General features: G+C 27.7%; 7 protein-coding genes across 7 annotated transcripts; 4 read left to right on the forward strand and 3 right to left on the reverse strand.

Annotated features, from left to right (window-relative positions):
* Window positions 1-334: 334 nt before the first annotated feature.
* On the reverse strand, window positions 335-1,788 carry sqrdl (NAD(P)/FAD-dependent oxidoreductase; the record flags this gene model as incomplete). Its single annotated transcript, XM_020580979.1, has 2 exons — window positions 335-1,468; window positions 1,510-1,788. The coding sequence occupies 2 exons, from the start codon at window positions 1,786-1,788 to the stop codon at window positions 335-337; spliced, it is 1,413 nt and encodes a 470-aa protein (XP_020428564.1).
* Window positions 1,789-1,935: 147 nt separating this feature from the next.
* Window positions 1,936-5,166, reverse strand: PPL_10198 (uncharacterized protein; the record flags this gene model as incomplete). Its single annotated transcript, XM_020580980.1, has 3 exons — window positions 1,936-1,965; window positions 4,271-4,699; window positions 4,780-5,166. 3 exons carry the CDS (start codon window positions 5,164-5,166, stop codon window positions 1,936-1,938), a joined length of 846 nt encoding a protein of 281 aa, XP_020428565.1.
* A 739-nt stretch (window positions 5,167-5,905) lies between these two features.
* Window positions 5,906-6,380, forward strand: PPL_10199 (uncharacterized protein; the record flags this gene model as incomplete). The annotated part of the gene is made up of 2 exons (XM_020580981.1): window positions 5,906-5,908; window positions 5,985-6,380. 2 exons carry the CDS (start codon window positions 5,906-5,908, stop codon window positions 6,378-6,380), a joined length of 399 nt encoding a protein of 132 aa, XP_020428566.1.
* Window positions 6,381-6,860: 480 nt separating this feature from the next.
* On the reverse strand, window positions 6,861-7,832 carry PPL_10200 (terpene synthase family protein; the record flags this gene model as incomplete). Its single annotated transcript, XM_020580982.1, has 2 exons — window positions 6,861-7,370; window positions 7,446-7,832. The coding sequence occupies 2 exons, from the start codon at window positions 7,830-7,832 to the stop codon at window positions 6,861-6,863; spliced, it is 897 nt and encodes a 298-aa protein (XP_020428567.1).
* A 1,617-nt stretch (window positions 7,833-9,449) lies between these two features.
* PPL_10201 (uncharacterized protein) lies at window positions 9,450-10,451 on the forward strand (the record flags this gene model as incomplete). The annotated part of the gene is made up of 2 exons (XM_020580983.1): window positions 9,450-9,875; window positions 9,942-10,451. The coding sequence occupies 2 exons, from the start codon at window positions 9,450-9,452 to the stop codon at window positions 10,449-10,451; spliced, it is 936 nt and encodes a 311-aa protein (XP_020428568.1).
* A 319-nt stretch (window positions 10,452-10,770) lies between these two features.
* On the forward strand, window positions 10,771-14,130 carry PPL_10202 (uncharacterized protein; the record flags this gene model as incomplete). The annotated part of the gene is made up of 5 exons (XM_020580984.1): window positions 10,771-10,806; window positions 11,037-11,124; window positions 11,521-12,880; window positions 13,900-13,962; window positions 14,124-14,130. 5 exons carry the CDS (start codon window positions 10,771-10,773, stop codon window positions 14,128-14,130), a joined length of 1,554 nt encoding a protein of 517 aa, XP_020428569.1.
* A 1,068-nt stretch (window positions 14,131-15,198) lies between these two features.
* Window positions 15,199-16,168, forward strand: PPL_10203 (uncharacterized protein; the record flags this gene model as incomplete). Its single annotated transcript, XM_020580985.1, has 2 exons — window positions 15,199-15,585; window positions 15,659-16,168. 2 exons carry the CDS (start codon window positions 15,199-15,201, stop codon window positions 16,166-16,168), a joined length of 897 nt encoding a protein of 298 aa, XP_020428570.1.
* Between the last annotated feature and the right edge of the window lie 15 nt (window positions 16,169-16,183).

The following is a 16,183-nucleotide window of genomic DNA, read 5'->3' on the forward strand; positions in this document are numbered from 1 at the left end:
TGAAAAATAAACTACTAGTATTTCAATATTTATACTAATCTACCTTTGATTAATTTAGAAAAAAGGTTTTAAAGATGATTTGACAGATTACAAATTTGAACTTAGGTACACATATCATTTTGTCAATTATTTACCAAATGTCAAATGTTTAAATAAAAAAAATATTAAATTCCCTATATAAAATAGTTCTGATATTTATGATGATTTGTTCAACACCAATTGAAAAAATTAGAAAAAAAGTAAACATCTATCAATCTTTATATTTTACCAAATAATATAAATTATTAATATTAATATACTTTTACAGTTTTTTTAGTTTATAAATATGAAAGATTTATTGTTGTTTTACATCTGCACAAGTGTATGGGTTAAAGACAGCACGTGGACCGAACCAACGTCCATTGAGTACACCATGCCAATAGGCAGTTGGGAAAACGTGTTTCTTGAGGAGCATTGCGAATCTCGATGGCTTTGATTGGTCGAATGGGAATGACTCTGCGACGACGTTGTCATATTTGAATTCGGCCAACATGATCTCTTTGTAACTGGTTGTAATTGGACATGAGGTGTAACCGTCGTACTTGGCCTCGAGTGGCTGTCCATTCTTGTGACTGATGAGATTGGCGACGAGACATGGTGCCTGCTTGGTGATGGCTGCCGCCGTCTTGGAGGTCGGTAGATTGCTGCAGTCGCCAAGTGCGAAAACATTTGGATATTTGGTGTGTTGCAGTGTCTCTTTGTTGACGGTGACGTAACCGGTGGTTGGATCGGCGAGTGGCGAGCTCTTTACCTCTGGGATCGGTCCCATCGGTGGAACGACGTGGAGCATGTCGAATTGCACGGTCTTGTTGCCCTCGGGTGTCTCAAAGACCGCTTCTTTCTTCTCACCGTTGACTTCTATCAGATTGTACTTGTAGTTTCTGGTGACGTCGCGCTCCACTGCCATCTGGTCGAGAGCGTCGGAATACTTCTTGACGGCAAACATCGAGACACCGGCAGTGTTGAAATTGATGTTGATCTTGTCGCGAACGTTGTGGTCGCGGAAGTAGGAGTCGGCCAACCACAAGATTTTCTGTGGAGCACCACCGCACTTGATTGGAGTGTTGGGGAAGGTGAAGATGGCCGTTCCCGACTTGAGTCCCTTGATGAATTCAAAGGTCTTATCGACCGAGTCGAACGAGTAGTTCGAGGTGACACCGTTCTTTCCGAGCGTCTCCTTCAGACCGCGAATACGGTCCCAGTACATGGTGATACCGGTGGCGACAATCAAGTAATCGTAGTTCAGTGTTTTTCCTTGCTTTGTGACAACGAGATTCTCATCGGGCTTGAAAGTTGCGACACCGTCCTTCTCCCATGTAGTTCCCTGTGGAATCAAATCCTTCTCATTTCTCTGACTGGCATCCTTTGTGAAGATACCACCACCGACCAAAGTCCACAATGGTTGATAATAATGTTTATCTGATGGTTCCTAAAGTTATCAAATTTATATATATATATATACATATTAACATTTTCAAATTTGAGCGATTTGTCTTTGTCAACTTTATCATTGATTGATCGATTAACACTTACAACAATGACAATATCACCATTGGATTGGAACTTTCTTTGAAGCATTGAAGCAGTTGACAAACCACCAGCACCTCCACCAACAATGACAATCTTGGTGGTTGTTTTGCTTCCCTTTGGTGCAGAAGGAGCAGCAGCACCTCCAGTGTTCTCTTGAGGAGCAACACTCATAGTTGGGAAGAAAGCAAAATGAAATGATTTAAATAATGATGATGACATTTTATTTTATATCTTTTCTTGATGATAAAAAGGTGGTAAATCTAAAACAATATTGTTTACAACTAATTAACTATCTAAAATTAGTATTAGTTGTGGGTGTGTGGTTTATTGTTGTTGTGTTTTGATGTTATTGATACCAGATATATATCATTGCGAATTTCTCATTGCAACATTTTTCTTTAATTAAAAAATAAAAAATAAAAAATAAAAATCAAAAAAAAAATTAAACAAAATAAAAATTAAATTAAATGATGTCTTTTTTATTTATTTATTTTTGTTTTTTTTATAAATTTCAGAATCTCCACCTCATTTTCAATCACCACCATTTTTTTTTTTTGAAAAAAACCAATCGTTTGTCTCGACATCATACCACAAAACAACCACCACAAACCACTTCGATGGATTCCTTGGACAAAACAACATTCATCGAATAACTGTGAATTCCAAATTTAGTCAACAATTAAATCATATTACAATTTGCAAATTGATGATGACTTTCTCATACACTTGATTTATCTCTAGGAAAAAAATTTTACCCAGGTTTACCAAAAATAGTTTGTTTTAGTTTTATCAGAATGAAAACTATTGATATCTAAGTTATAACTTTTTAATACATACCCAAAAACTTTAATTTATTGAATTTCTTTTTATTAGATTGCTGAATATCAATATATGTGATCGATGGAACAACAATTCTATAAGGGTCTTTTTGATATCAAAACATTGAATTTCAAGTAAAAGATGAATCTATAAACCATGATCACAAAGAACATATAATATAATCAATTAACAGATAATTAAATAGAAATATTAATGGTATTAATAAAATAAAATAAAATTTTATAAATTTTTAATAAGGATTGGAAATATTTATGTGTATGATACCTTTTTTAATTAATTTGGGATTTTTTTATTTCCTTTAATATATGTATAGATTTTAAAAAATTTATATCTATTCATTCTATCAATTAAGATCAATTCATCATTCTATCCTTATTTTAGAAAATGTTAAATAATAGATAATAGTATGAAACTCAGTGATACTATGATACAATCGAAAGTTAATCGTCAGAAAATCTTTCGATTTAGTATCAGCTAGCTTTTCTCAATCATAATCTTTGAACACAACACTTTTGACATTGATTCATATATTGTATACAATATATGAATTCATTTGGGAGAACTTTGAGGGTAATCAAGTTCAAATAGAAATGATCAAAGATTTCATAAAGATATTCGATGGTCAAGTAAAGTGTCGCAAGATCATACTATCAAAATATAATTTTAATAAATATGATCTTACAATCCAGTGTGTTCATTATGACTTTATTAAATATGTGCCTAATGGTACATCAAACATTAACTGTTCAATCAAAATTAACCAAAAACATAAAGATTATAAAATAATAAGAATAATAGAAAGAAATAATTAATCTACAAATATGGTTAAAATCAAACGAAGAACTATAAGTTATCATTGTTGTTAAGTTGATTAAGGTGGGTTTAGTGTGATCTACGATGAATGAGTGACTGAATTGGTGCGTGTCGTTGTCATTGGATTTGATGCTGATGATTGATTAGGCGAGCATGAGTGCACAGCATAGATCAACTATTACGTAGTGTTGGCCGCGGAATTACACTAGTGGTGGTGGTGGAGCATTCTGATCAACATCTATGCTGCTGCGGCTGTAAAATAAAATAATAAAAAAATTCCTTTTTTTGTTTTCAATTTTTAAACATTAAACCATAAAAAAATCTAATTAGATTTTCATTTCAATATTGTGCGGTCTTGCTATCTATGAACGGATGATGATCATTACTAAACTTGAATATGTTACAGTTGAGCTTAGGAGGTCTGGTTCAAAATTTAAAGTAGTAGAGGTGTAAATATTTATTTAATCTATTAGTTTTCAATTAAAGATAACAAGAGTTAAAAATATTAACTATTGATGATGTTTGTTAGTTAAGACAGTACAGTTGTTACAGTTGCAACAGCTCGTTATATCTGGAAGTAGTAGTAGTAGAATTTTTTTAATTGTTTTTAGATAAAAAACACAAAAATTTTCGAGGTTTCTCATATTTCACATCTCTTTTTTCTTATTAATATTGTTTTCTATTTACTTATGTGGTTTACACTAACAATTGGTAAGAAAGAATATAAATAGTATTGAATATTTTCATGGTTTAAAAAAATTTATTGTGGTTTTTAAATGTAAAAACATAGGATGTGTTTTTACTTCATTTTGCAAGCAATCAATATTCAAGTTAGTCACGATCTTGTGGAAAGGGAAAAAAAATAAAAGATGTGAATCTAATAATTAAAAACAAAAAATCTAATAAATAAAATCATTGTTTCTTTTTTGAAATTCGGGAATTTATTTATCTCAGATTTTCATTGAATTTTAGTTCTAAGTTCAACAAATATGGAATTTGGTGATTTATAATTTGGCTTTACTAAGTACAGAGCTACTACCGCAGATACCATGGTATGAAAGTGGTCAACAATTTCAATGAACTCTTCTTGATCTTCTTTGTTTTTGAGAATTGGAATGAATTTTTGTTTAATAAGATTTTCATAAATAAAATATTGTTCAAAACAATTATCAAATTCTTTGTCCATGAAATCGAGACACTCTTGATCTGACCAATTGTTTTGAGTTTTCATAAAATGGAAACTATTCATTCTTTCATCTTTTTCTCTGAGTTCTTTTTCATATGAGAAGACATCATTATAAAGAGCACAGATGTTTCCTGAATGATCCATTAAACTTTTCCAAAGTGGATCAAGAATTATATCAGAGTTTAATCTTTTCATAATGAATATTGCACTTAAAGAAAATGTTGGTACCATTCCAATATTGTGTCTTCTCATATTGTAATATAAATTCATACTCATGTCACCATCTAATTTCTAAAAATTAAAAAAAAAAACCAATTTAATTATTAATAATTTGTTTATTTAAAATAAAATAATATTGAACTTAAACTTACCTTGATATTTTGCCATGGCATTAAATTATCAAAATAATCCATGAATGCTTTTCTGAATAGATTCATCAAAGGATGTTGATCTCCAACTCTGCATTCTAAGCTCTCATTTAAATCAAAAGCAATTCTTTCAAGTGGTGTAGCATCCTCTTCTAGTTTACCCAATTTGAAAATATTGATTGCTCTATTGATTTGTTTCATTCCAAATTCCGGTTCATTCGTATCAATAAGGTCATCGAATATTACTGAAAAAATAAAGAATTGTGTACCCAATACCATTGACTCTTGATCTCCAGATGGCCAAATATTTCTTACAAACATTGAAAGTCCTTTGAAAATCTGTCTATATTTTTGACGATTTTCATCATTTAATATTCCAAATTTCTCCATTTTTTCAATCACCATTTCCATGGGATCATTTGAGTTCATAGGTAAAGTCCAACTCTTTGGAGTTTTATCAATAATTTTTTGTAAAGATAACATTTAGAATTCCTTTTTGTATATAGTAAGTTTAAAATGAAAATTCTGTTTTTGATAAAAAATATTAACTTCTATTTCAAATACTTTTTGAATAATCATTTTGTTGGTACAACAAAGTACAGTAATAAAAATTTCCACTTTTTTTATAGATAATTTCTATCTGAACAATAGATACAAGTGGTTTTAAAACAACAGTTAAAAACATAATACAACAAATATATTCATCATGTAGCTGAGTTTAAATTTTTATAACCACCACATACATTTTTAAGCAAAAATTTAATCTCTTTTTTTTATTATTATTATTTCTATTTCTAAAACGGTTAGTGTTAACTATTTTTGGATAAAAAGAGATTTAATGAACCAATAGTAAATACAATTATTTGTGTACAACTTGCAATACCTCTAATAAGAATTAACTGTATAATTTCATTATATCCCTCTTCCTCCAAAAAATGAAAAAATTTTGTAAAAATATATATTACACCCAGTCATGATTGCAAGAAATTTGCTTTCTCATTTCCTAACTAAATTTGTGAAAATGTTTAAAAAAATTAATATTGGTTTTTTTTGAAGCTAAGTTATTAATATCTGTAGATTTTAAGATATAAATAAACAAAGTTATATTAAAATAGAATGTATCAATGCAATGGTATGTCGGGTTTAACATTATTTAAAAATTATATTATTATTTAGAAAAGATGGTGTTAATATAGCACTTTTAATAGGAGGATACAAAAGAATTAAGCAATATCATAGGTGTAACACCTCAGAGGATTAGTCAAATGAGCAGAGAAGAGAGGTTGATGGAAGCAATAAATGAAATTCAAAACGATACAAGTTTTAGTCAAAAGGAGCTCTCTCAAAAGTATGGTGTTTCTGAAAGTGAGCTATCCAAGAAAAAAAATAAGCTCTCCTTTAAGCCAAGAGGTAGATATCTCACCGAAGCAGAAGAATTAGAGATGAAAAAGATGATAGAAGAATCAAATACCAAGAATATTCCGATAACGAAAGAGAATTTTCTAAATTGGGTGGTCGGAAAGGTATATGACAAATATGGCTATACAATAGTCGTCACTGGTCGTGACTGGTGGACAAAGCTGAAACAAAAATATCGATCTTAAAGTTAAGAAAGGTTAAGTTTCAAGTGAAGCCAGATTAAAAGCGGAGAAAGAGGCCGATATTCAAGGTTTCATCCAGAGAGTTCAACTACAACCAATTTAAAATTTCATATAAAATATTGTCAAAAATGAATTTTTTTTTTCAAGAAATGAGAAGTCAAATTTCTTGCAATCGTGACTGGGTGTTATAATGCGAGAATAAAAAAAAGCTGGATGAAATAACACATTTTATTTTAACAATGATATGAATTATTAATTAATTATACTAAACAATCAAACAGGAAGTTATACCAATCAAAAATATTATTTAAAAATCTAAATGTATTGTATTTCATTTTATAAAAAGACTGAATTAAAAGCTATTATTATAAAAAGGTGAGGATTGGGGAATTGTTTAAATAAATGATGATCAATCTCTTTATTAGCAATTCATATTGTTTAGTTTTTATGTTGAACTTAAAAACTAAATAAAATATTCAATATTTAGTTTCTAAGTTCAATAAAGATTGAATCTGATGATTTATAGTTTGGTTTTAGTCTGTACATCATTAGTAAAGAAGACAACATTGTATGACCGAATTCTAGGATTTGATTGAATTCTTCTTGATCTTCTTTGTTTGGAAGAGTTGGAATGAATTTTTTAATAATAAGGTTTTCATGAATAAAATATTGTTCAAAACAATTATCCAGTTCTTTTTCAAAGAATTCAAGACATTCTTGATCAGTCCAATTGTTTTGAGTTTTCATAAAATGGAAACTATTCATTCTTTCTTCTTTTTCTCTAACTTCCTTTTCATAAGATAATACGTCATTGTAGAGAGCACCAATTTTTCCTCCACTTTCAATTAAACTTCTCCAAAGTGGGTCAAGAATTATATCAGGGTTTAATCTTTTCATTTTGAAAATTAAACTTATATAAAAAGGGGGTGCAGTTGCAAAATTATGTATTCTTAAATTGTAATATAAATTCATACTCATATCACCATTTAATTTCTATAATAAAAATAACCAAATCAATCGGTTGATTAATAATATTATTAATTTAAAATTTAAATTCAATAAACTTACATTCATATTTTGCCATGGAACTAAATTATAACAATAATCCAAGTAAGCATTTTTGAATAGATTGATTAATGGATTTTGTTCTCCAACTCTAGATTCTAAATTATGAATCAAATCAAAAATATTGAGTTCGACTGGTGTAGGATCATCTTCTAGTTTACCCAATTTGAAAATATTGATTGCTCTATCAATATATTTAATTCCAAACTCTGGTTCACATGAATCGATAAAGTCATCGAAAATCCTATTAAAAATAAATAATTGTGCACCCAATACCAATGACTCTTGATCTAAGGATGGCCAAATATTTCTAACAAACATTGAAATTCCTTTTATAGTTGGTCTTATTTTTTCACTATTTTCATCATTTAATATTCCAAATTTTTCCATTTTTTCAATCACCCTTTCCATAGGGTCATACGGATTCATAGGTAAAGTCCAGCTCTCGGGAGTTTTATCAATTAGTTTTTGTAAAGATAACATTTAGAATTCTTTTTTTTTAAAAAGTTAATTGTTAATTATTAATTTTTATTTTGAATACTATAAGAAAAATAAAAAATATTATATAGAAGTCAAAGTCTCCAAATTTTATTTCTATCTTAAAAAATGTAATAATTTATAGACAACATAAATATAGAGATTTTTGAGAGAATTTAGTGTGAGTCAATAAAAAATGGTACTATCTACACCACCAAAGTATACAATTAATTAAACAATCTACTAATTTATTAATATACTGTCATTTCAATCCAGATTATTCATAATAAAACTGTAGATTTGAGAAACATAAGATAGATTAAACTTTTTTTGGTATTATAAATGAAGTTGTAGGTATAGAAATTTTTTTTTTAAAAATAAAAATATTGATCTTAAATTATAGGTTTAAATTGATATTTGTCATTATTGTCCCTGTTACAATATTATATTGTAAATATCATAATATGACAGAGTTATAGTCGGAAGTCATTAATAACAATATACTGACTCACTATAACATCCCAGGTTTAAGACTACAATAAGTCCATAGATACAATTTATCACATAAAGATATCACAATAGTCACAGAAATGGGAGATTCTAGTAATTAAATCGTTCATAATAAATAAAGTTAGTTTAATAGAATTGTTTAGTAAAAAATTTCATTTTTTGGGAGGGATTAAATCATATAACAGAATTAAAGAAATAAAATTTTATTAATAATAAAGAATCAATAAAGAAAAAAAATTTGGTTGGTGGGTACAAAAATTTGTTAAAAATCTATAGAAAAACAAAAACAAAAATGACATATGCACATTTTTTTGTCAGATTTTTCTCTATCTCTATGAAGGAGTGGGTTAATGATTTGATTTTTTCAAATTATGAGGTGATATAATATTTGGTTTGCAATATTGAACGTTCCAAGCTACAGAGAAAAACAAATAAAAATTAGAGATCATCCAAATTTTTTTAATTTTATTTTTTTCATTGGAACAAAACAAATATTTTGCTTTTTTTTTAAATAGTAATTTATACAATATATTACAATTGAATTAAATTAGAAATATATATATATATATTTATTTAGTTGAAAAAAAGAAACATACAAAAAAATGAAAAATTTTATTAAATTTTATTTATTTCGATTTTTCATTGGTCAACTAACTTTCAACCTCGATATATTAGGAATGTAAATGCAAATGATATTTTAGAGGGAAATAATTCAATTTATTTTCAGTAGTATGAATTTGTTTAATCATCATTCAATAGATTTTTCTTTCTCTTTTATTCCATTTATAACAATTGTACCTACAGTTCAGGAGTTAAATATAATCTATGATAAATAAGAATAATATTGGTTGATAGCAATTTTTCTTTTAAAAATATTTATTAAGAATCATTTATAAATATAATAAGATAAAAGTATAAATAGAAATATTTTGATATAAAATATCCTTAGAAATAATAGAGTTCTTAATGATATCACTACAAAAATTAATTGACAAAACTCCTAAGAGTTGGAGTTTACAAATGAATCCATATGATCCTATGGAAATTGTGACTCAAAAAATTGAGAGGTTTGGAATATTAAATGATGAAAATCGTGAAAAAAATAGACCAATGTTTAAAGGAATTTCAATGTTTGTCAGAAGTATATGGCCATCTGCAGATCAAGAATCAATAGTATTGGGTACACAATTCTTTATTTTCTCCAGAATTTTTGATGACCTTATTGATTCCAATGAACCAGAATTTGGAATAAAATTAATCAATAGAGCAATTAATATTTTTACATTAGGAAAACTAGAAGATGATCCTAAACCATATGAAAAAAATATTTTCGATTTGGTTCAGAATTTACAACTTAGAGTTGGAGATCAACATCCTTTGATGAATCTCTTTAGAATTGCTTTCTTGGATTGTTTTGACAATTTAATACCTTGGCAAAATATGAAGGTAAGTTATGTAAAATTAAAAATTATAAATATATTAAATAATAGATATTTTTTTTATTTTTTTTAGAAATTAAATGGTGACATGAGTATGAATTTATATTATATCTTAAGAAGACATAATATTGGTACGGCTCCAACAGTTTTTTTAGGTTTAATGTTCATAGTGAAAAGATTAAACTATGAAATATTTCTTGATCCTCTTTTGAAATGTTTATGGGACCAAGGAGGAAGAATCAGTGCTCTATACAATGATGTATTGTCCTATGAAAAGGAAGTTAGAGAGAATGATGTAAGAATGAATAGTTTCCATTTTATGAAAACTCAAAACAATTGGTCTGATCAAGAATGTCTTGAATTCTTTGAAAAAGAAATGGATAAGTGTTTTGAACAATATTTTATTCATGAAAACCTCATCATTCAAAAATTTATTCCAACTCTTCAAAACAAAGAAGATCAAGAAGAATTCTATCAAATCATTGGATTCTTTCATAAATTGATATCTTCCTTGTTAATGATGTATTTAAAAAAACCAAACTATAAATCACCAGATTCCATCTTTGTTGAACTTAGAAACTAAATAAAATATTGATAATCATCTTATTCTTAATTAGATTTTTCGAAAAAGATTATAATTAATTAAATAGATATCTTTCAAAGAAAAATAGTTCTATATAGCACTGCTTGTATTAAATAAAAAAGTTAAATAAATCTTTTATCTTTTATTCATAAAAACATCGTGTAACCAATAAGTACAGCATAGATCGTTGTAGTGGTGTTGGAATTGTCATTACACATACTCTCTCACTCTCTTTGGAAATGAATTCTTGAGTTACATTCTTATCGGGTGGACTGTAAGTACAGTGACATATATCTATTTTCTGTAATGCGTATGATGAATGAGCAAAGATTCTTCTTTTTTATTAGTCTGTAGAGTATGACTGCTTTTAGTATAAGCATAATAATCTACACCAATACTGCTGTTGTTGGTTGTTAACCCACTACCAGTTATAAAACTAACTGTAATTATAAGATCTTACAGTTTTCATAACAAACAGTATTAGAATGTATTTATTCAATCGTTATTTCTTAATCTACCTGATAAATAAAAAAAGAGTATTTAATATTTAGATACAAAGCCTTGTGTTATTTAATCATTGACTAGCTAGTCAAATTAGTACTACAAACTACTATTAAATTCACTGACATTTTATATTGGTATGCTTCTTCTCTATCTACTTTATCCTCTAATTGTTATTTATTAAATATTAAATAATAATTTTTAAAAAATAAAAAAGGATGATTACAATGACAAAAAACTTAATAGTGATTTTTTAGTATATCAGCATTTGATTTTTACATGTGACAAAGTAATTGTATAGAATTTACATTTAAGAACTGTTTCTATTTTGTTATTCTTGCTGGTGTTATAAAAAGAAGAGCTGATTTTATTTGATAGAATAGATTAAAAAAAACAATTATATAAAAACTAAAAAACTATTCATTTCAAGCTCTTAATTAAAAATATCTGAATTTTTTTGTTAAAAAATCGTATGGTCTTCAATCAAAAAAACAAAAAAAAAAACAATCATTATTTTTAATTAAATATTAAATATTATTCAATATTATTCATTATTTATTTTAAATAGCTAAAACTTCATTGAAAATGTTAAATCAAGATAAAAATAACAATATTAATAATAGTTTTAGTCTTAGTAAAAGTAGTAGTAATCCAACGATACAATCGAAAGTCATTCTTCAGAAAATAATTAGACTTGCATTAGTTGGCCGAGAGAATATCAAAACTAATTTTAAATACTGGGTTTTTGTCAATGGTGGTCGATACAATTCAACAAACAAACCATTCACTATAAACAAAGAATTATTCAATTATGCTTTCGTTTGTAAAGAATGGTGTAATATCATATCAAATACGTTCCTTACTGAATTTATATTAAGATACCCTTCCAATGAAAGTACATATCTAGATTTGCAAACTTCGGTTGGTTATCTTTCAAACAGTCGTTCTCTATATCAGCTCAATAGCATCAAAACTTTATATTGTTATGAAGTCCGCAAATACACACGTGATGAAGCGTCAGAGATGTTCGAGCTTCTTTCAAAGTTTAGCAATCTCGAACGATTGTATATATTCACTGGTGACATTAATCTAATAAGAAATATCATTAAACGCAAACCATCATTCAAAATTCGATTGTATTTCAATCAATACGCCAAGGAGGTATCGCTTTTTGATCTCGACTATTCGGTTTTAGAGCGTGTGACATTGGTTACCCGAGACTTGGGATATTGTGGTGATGGATATGATTTCGAACCGACAGAACAGTGGCGTGTCAACAAGATATACTTTGACTACGAAGGAGCCTATGATGAAGATGGTGACAACAATCATATTGCACATGACGAGCTCTTTGCAATCGAATCACTGAAATCCATCGATATCAGTGACTTTGATTACGTTGATATCAAAGAGTTAAAGTTGGCTATGAACGATCATCTTGAATCGTTCAGATGTTCATCGATACTCAGTATGTTTGGATACGATGAAGACGAAGATCTAGGTTGGACTTGTAGATGTATTGAGAATAGTGTTGACAATGACTATGAACAAATGATATCTGACAACAATCAAACCGATGATTGGATAGAGTTTTGTCAGAGGCTATCAAAAAACAAAACATTGAAACATCTTAAATTGTCAAACTTTTGCTCGGAACACAAGATAGATGATCAATCTATATTGAAGTTAGTATCAGATAGCTTTGTTCAATCTTTAGCATTGAACACAACTCTTTCAAGACTTGAAATATCATGTGATATTCTTGATGAATCATTTTACACGATGTTTTCAAACAATAGAAATACAACGATATACAAACTTACACTCTTCAATCTCAATAGCCAACATCTCCAATGGACAACCAACATATTGAAATTCAACAATCATATCAACAGTCTTGACATTGAATCATATATAATTCCACATTGGTATAATTCTGAAGATCTGGATGGTAATATCCAAGTTCGAAAAGAATTGATCAAAGAATTGATTACAACTTTCGATGGTCAAATAGCATGTCGTAAAATCATACTAGTCAAATTTAATTTTAATCGATTAATCGAGACTGTAGAAAATATATTAATCGAAGATTTACTTTATGGTACATCAAATATTGATTGTTCAATCAAGAAAAACCCGAAGAATATATATTTTAATAAGATAAGATTAATAAAAAGAAATAATTAATTTTAATATTTTACGTTGATCCTCCTGATTGTGAATATTCTTTCAAATGTATATTCAAAAGACTTTGGGATATTAATTACACAATCTATTTTTACCATGAGAAGTTCATGTGTCGAAATAAATTCATTATAGAGTTTAACAATCTAGATTGTTAATTAATCGGCAAATGTTTAATAAATCTTTTATTCTTTAAAATTAAATTGTCTATTCACATTAATTCCTATTTCTAAGTTATTTAAATGATTAAAATGGAAATAAGTTTGTTTGGAGTTGAATGTTGTCTGGTGATTGTTTATATCTTGACATTGTTTTACTGCAGTATTTACTGATCTATACAACAATTAATCGTGGTAGATTGCAGTCGAATTTACACATTCTAGTATATCTAAACATAAACTCGTTTCTATCATCTCTATAACTATTATTGATTGTATATATACTGTTGTTGTCATAAATCATCAAACAAACCAACCTGATACGTTACCGCATAATTATACGGGTTCCACCACCAAATAGTTAACAGAAACTTTGAATAGAATACTGCGGTGTTTACTTGGAGCAACTAATCCAAGATATTCATTGAGAAGAGTCTGCATCGACAAAAGGGAAGCTGGCGTACGAGCCACTACCTATTGTATCGTTGAACAGTGCAGCATAGACCAACTATTGCTTGGTGTTGGTATTGGCATTACACATATAAACACACTCTCCCATCTCTTTTGGAATTGAATTCTTTGAGTAGTAATATCTTATCTGTTAGCTGTATCTACACTGATATTTATCTCCTTTGTGATGTCTACAATGAAATAGAGCTTCCCTTTTGGTATGTCGAGAATGACTGCTTTTAGTGGAGGTAAAAGAGCAAGCCAATAAACACGAATGCTGCTGCTTGCGTTGTGATTCTCTCCCTATGTATTCCCTAGTTTCGAAATGAATTCAATCGTTATTAATAATAATCTACACCTATTTATTGTTCTTTTTTAGTAACTAAATAGATCTATCCATTGATTAACCAAAATAGCTCTATACATACTACAGTTATCATAACTCTGAATTAGTTTGTATCTTCTCTATCTATACAAACTAATATCATTGCTTAGAACTTCTTTAATAAAAAAAGTAAATAAAAATTAAAAAATGTGAAATTATAATTATAATTGTTATTGTTTGCAAAAAAAAACCCAACCTATAAAATTAAATAACACAAATATAAAACTTATATTTACACAATAAATATATTTTATTAATTAACTTTTCAGTTTCAATCAATAGCGTTAAGTTCTACAATTTCATAGAAGAATCTTGTCGAATCATCTGCTCTTTGTTCTAAATAAATCAAAAATATCTCTTTATAATGATGTGTTCCCATATGAAAAGATACTAAGAGAAAATGATATAAGAATCAATAGTTTTGATTTTATGAAAACTCATAACCATTGACCTGACCAATTTTTTTTTAACAATATTTTATTAATGAATCTCCATCTTTGTTCAACTCTAAAGAATAAATCAATTTAATTCATATCTTTGTTTTTGCAACCTCTTATTATTGCAATAATAAGAGGTTGCAAAACTTGCTTAACAAATTTTAATAGTTTGGACAAGGAACAAAATAAAAATATGTTACACATATAAATTGTTCAAAATATTTCTTTAATAAAACTATTTATCCTTTCTATCTAAGGTTAGATTTATTATACACTTGTCATTGAAAAATCTTTAATAAGTAATTATGACAAATTAATGTAAAAAAAAAAGTGGGTTTACAACAAGTTTGTAGATATATAAAAAAATAGAATTCTTCAATAAGATACTCATAAGTATTATATGAGTATAATATATTAAGTAATAATAATTTTAGTTTAATATTTGTAAGAGAAAACCCAACTATAAATTCAAAAAAATAGTTTATTTTTTTATAATTCCAATTTTCAATATTTTTTTAATTCAAACAAAATATAATTAAATGTTGTCATTACAAAAAATTATTGATAAAACTCCAAAGAGTTGGAGTATATATATGAACTCATTTGATCCCACAGAAATAGTATTTGAAAAAATGGAACAATTTGGTTTATTAAATGATGAAAATAGTGAAAAATATAGACCGTGGTTTACAGGAATTTCAAAGTTTGTAAGAAATATGTGGCCATTAGCAGATCAAGAGGCTATAGAATTGGGAACACATTTCTTTATTTTCGCGAATGTTTTCGATGACCTTATTGATACCAATGAACCGGAAATTGGAATGAAACAAATCAATAGAGCTATCAATATAGTTAGATTTGGAAAACTCGAAGATGAACCAACACCACTTGAAAGAGATTTGATTTATTTTTTTGAGAATCTAGAAGTAAGATTTGGAAATCAAAATCCAGTATTAAATCAATTCAGAAATGTATTCATTGATTATTTTAACGGTTTAATGCCATGGCAAAATATAAAGGTATCTATTTATTTTATTTTTAAATTAATAAAAAGGACAAGTTATTTATTAATAATTTTTATTTTTATTATAGAAATTAAATGGTGACATGAGTATGAACTTATATTATAATATGAGAAATCTAAACATTGGAGTAACACCAAATTTTGGTATTGGTGTTTTATTCACAATGAAAAGATTAAACTCTAATATTCTTCTTGACCCACTTTGGAAATGTTTAAAGGAACAAGCTGGAAGAATCTGTGCTCTATACAATGATGTTTTCTCCTATGAAAAGGAACTTAAAGAAAATGATGTAAGAATGAATAGTTTCCATTTTATGAAAACTCAAAACAATTGGACTGATCAAGAATGTCTTGAATTCGTTGAAAAAGAACTGGATGATTGCTTTGAACAATACTTTATTCATGAAAACCTCATCATTCAAAAATTCATTCCAACTCTTCAAATCAAAGAAGATCAAGAAGAATTCTATCAAATCGTTGATATCTTTCATAAGATAGTGTCTTCAGTATTAAATATGTATAAACAAAAACCAAAATATAAATCTACAGATTCCATCTTTGTTGAGCTTAGAATCTAAATAAAAAATTTTTTG

This window comes from Heterostelium album, assembly GCF_000004825.1.
Source record: "Heterostelium album PN500 unplaced genomic scaffold PPL_scaffold12, whole genome shotgun sequence".
Classification (NCBI taxonomy): Eukaryota; Evosea; class Eumycetozoa; order Acytosteliales; family Acytosteliaceae; genus Heterostelium; species Heterostelium album.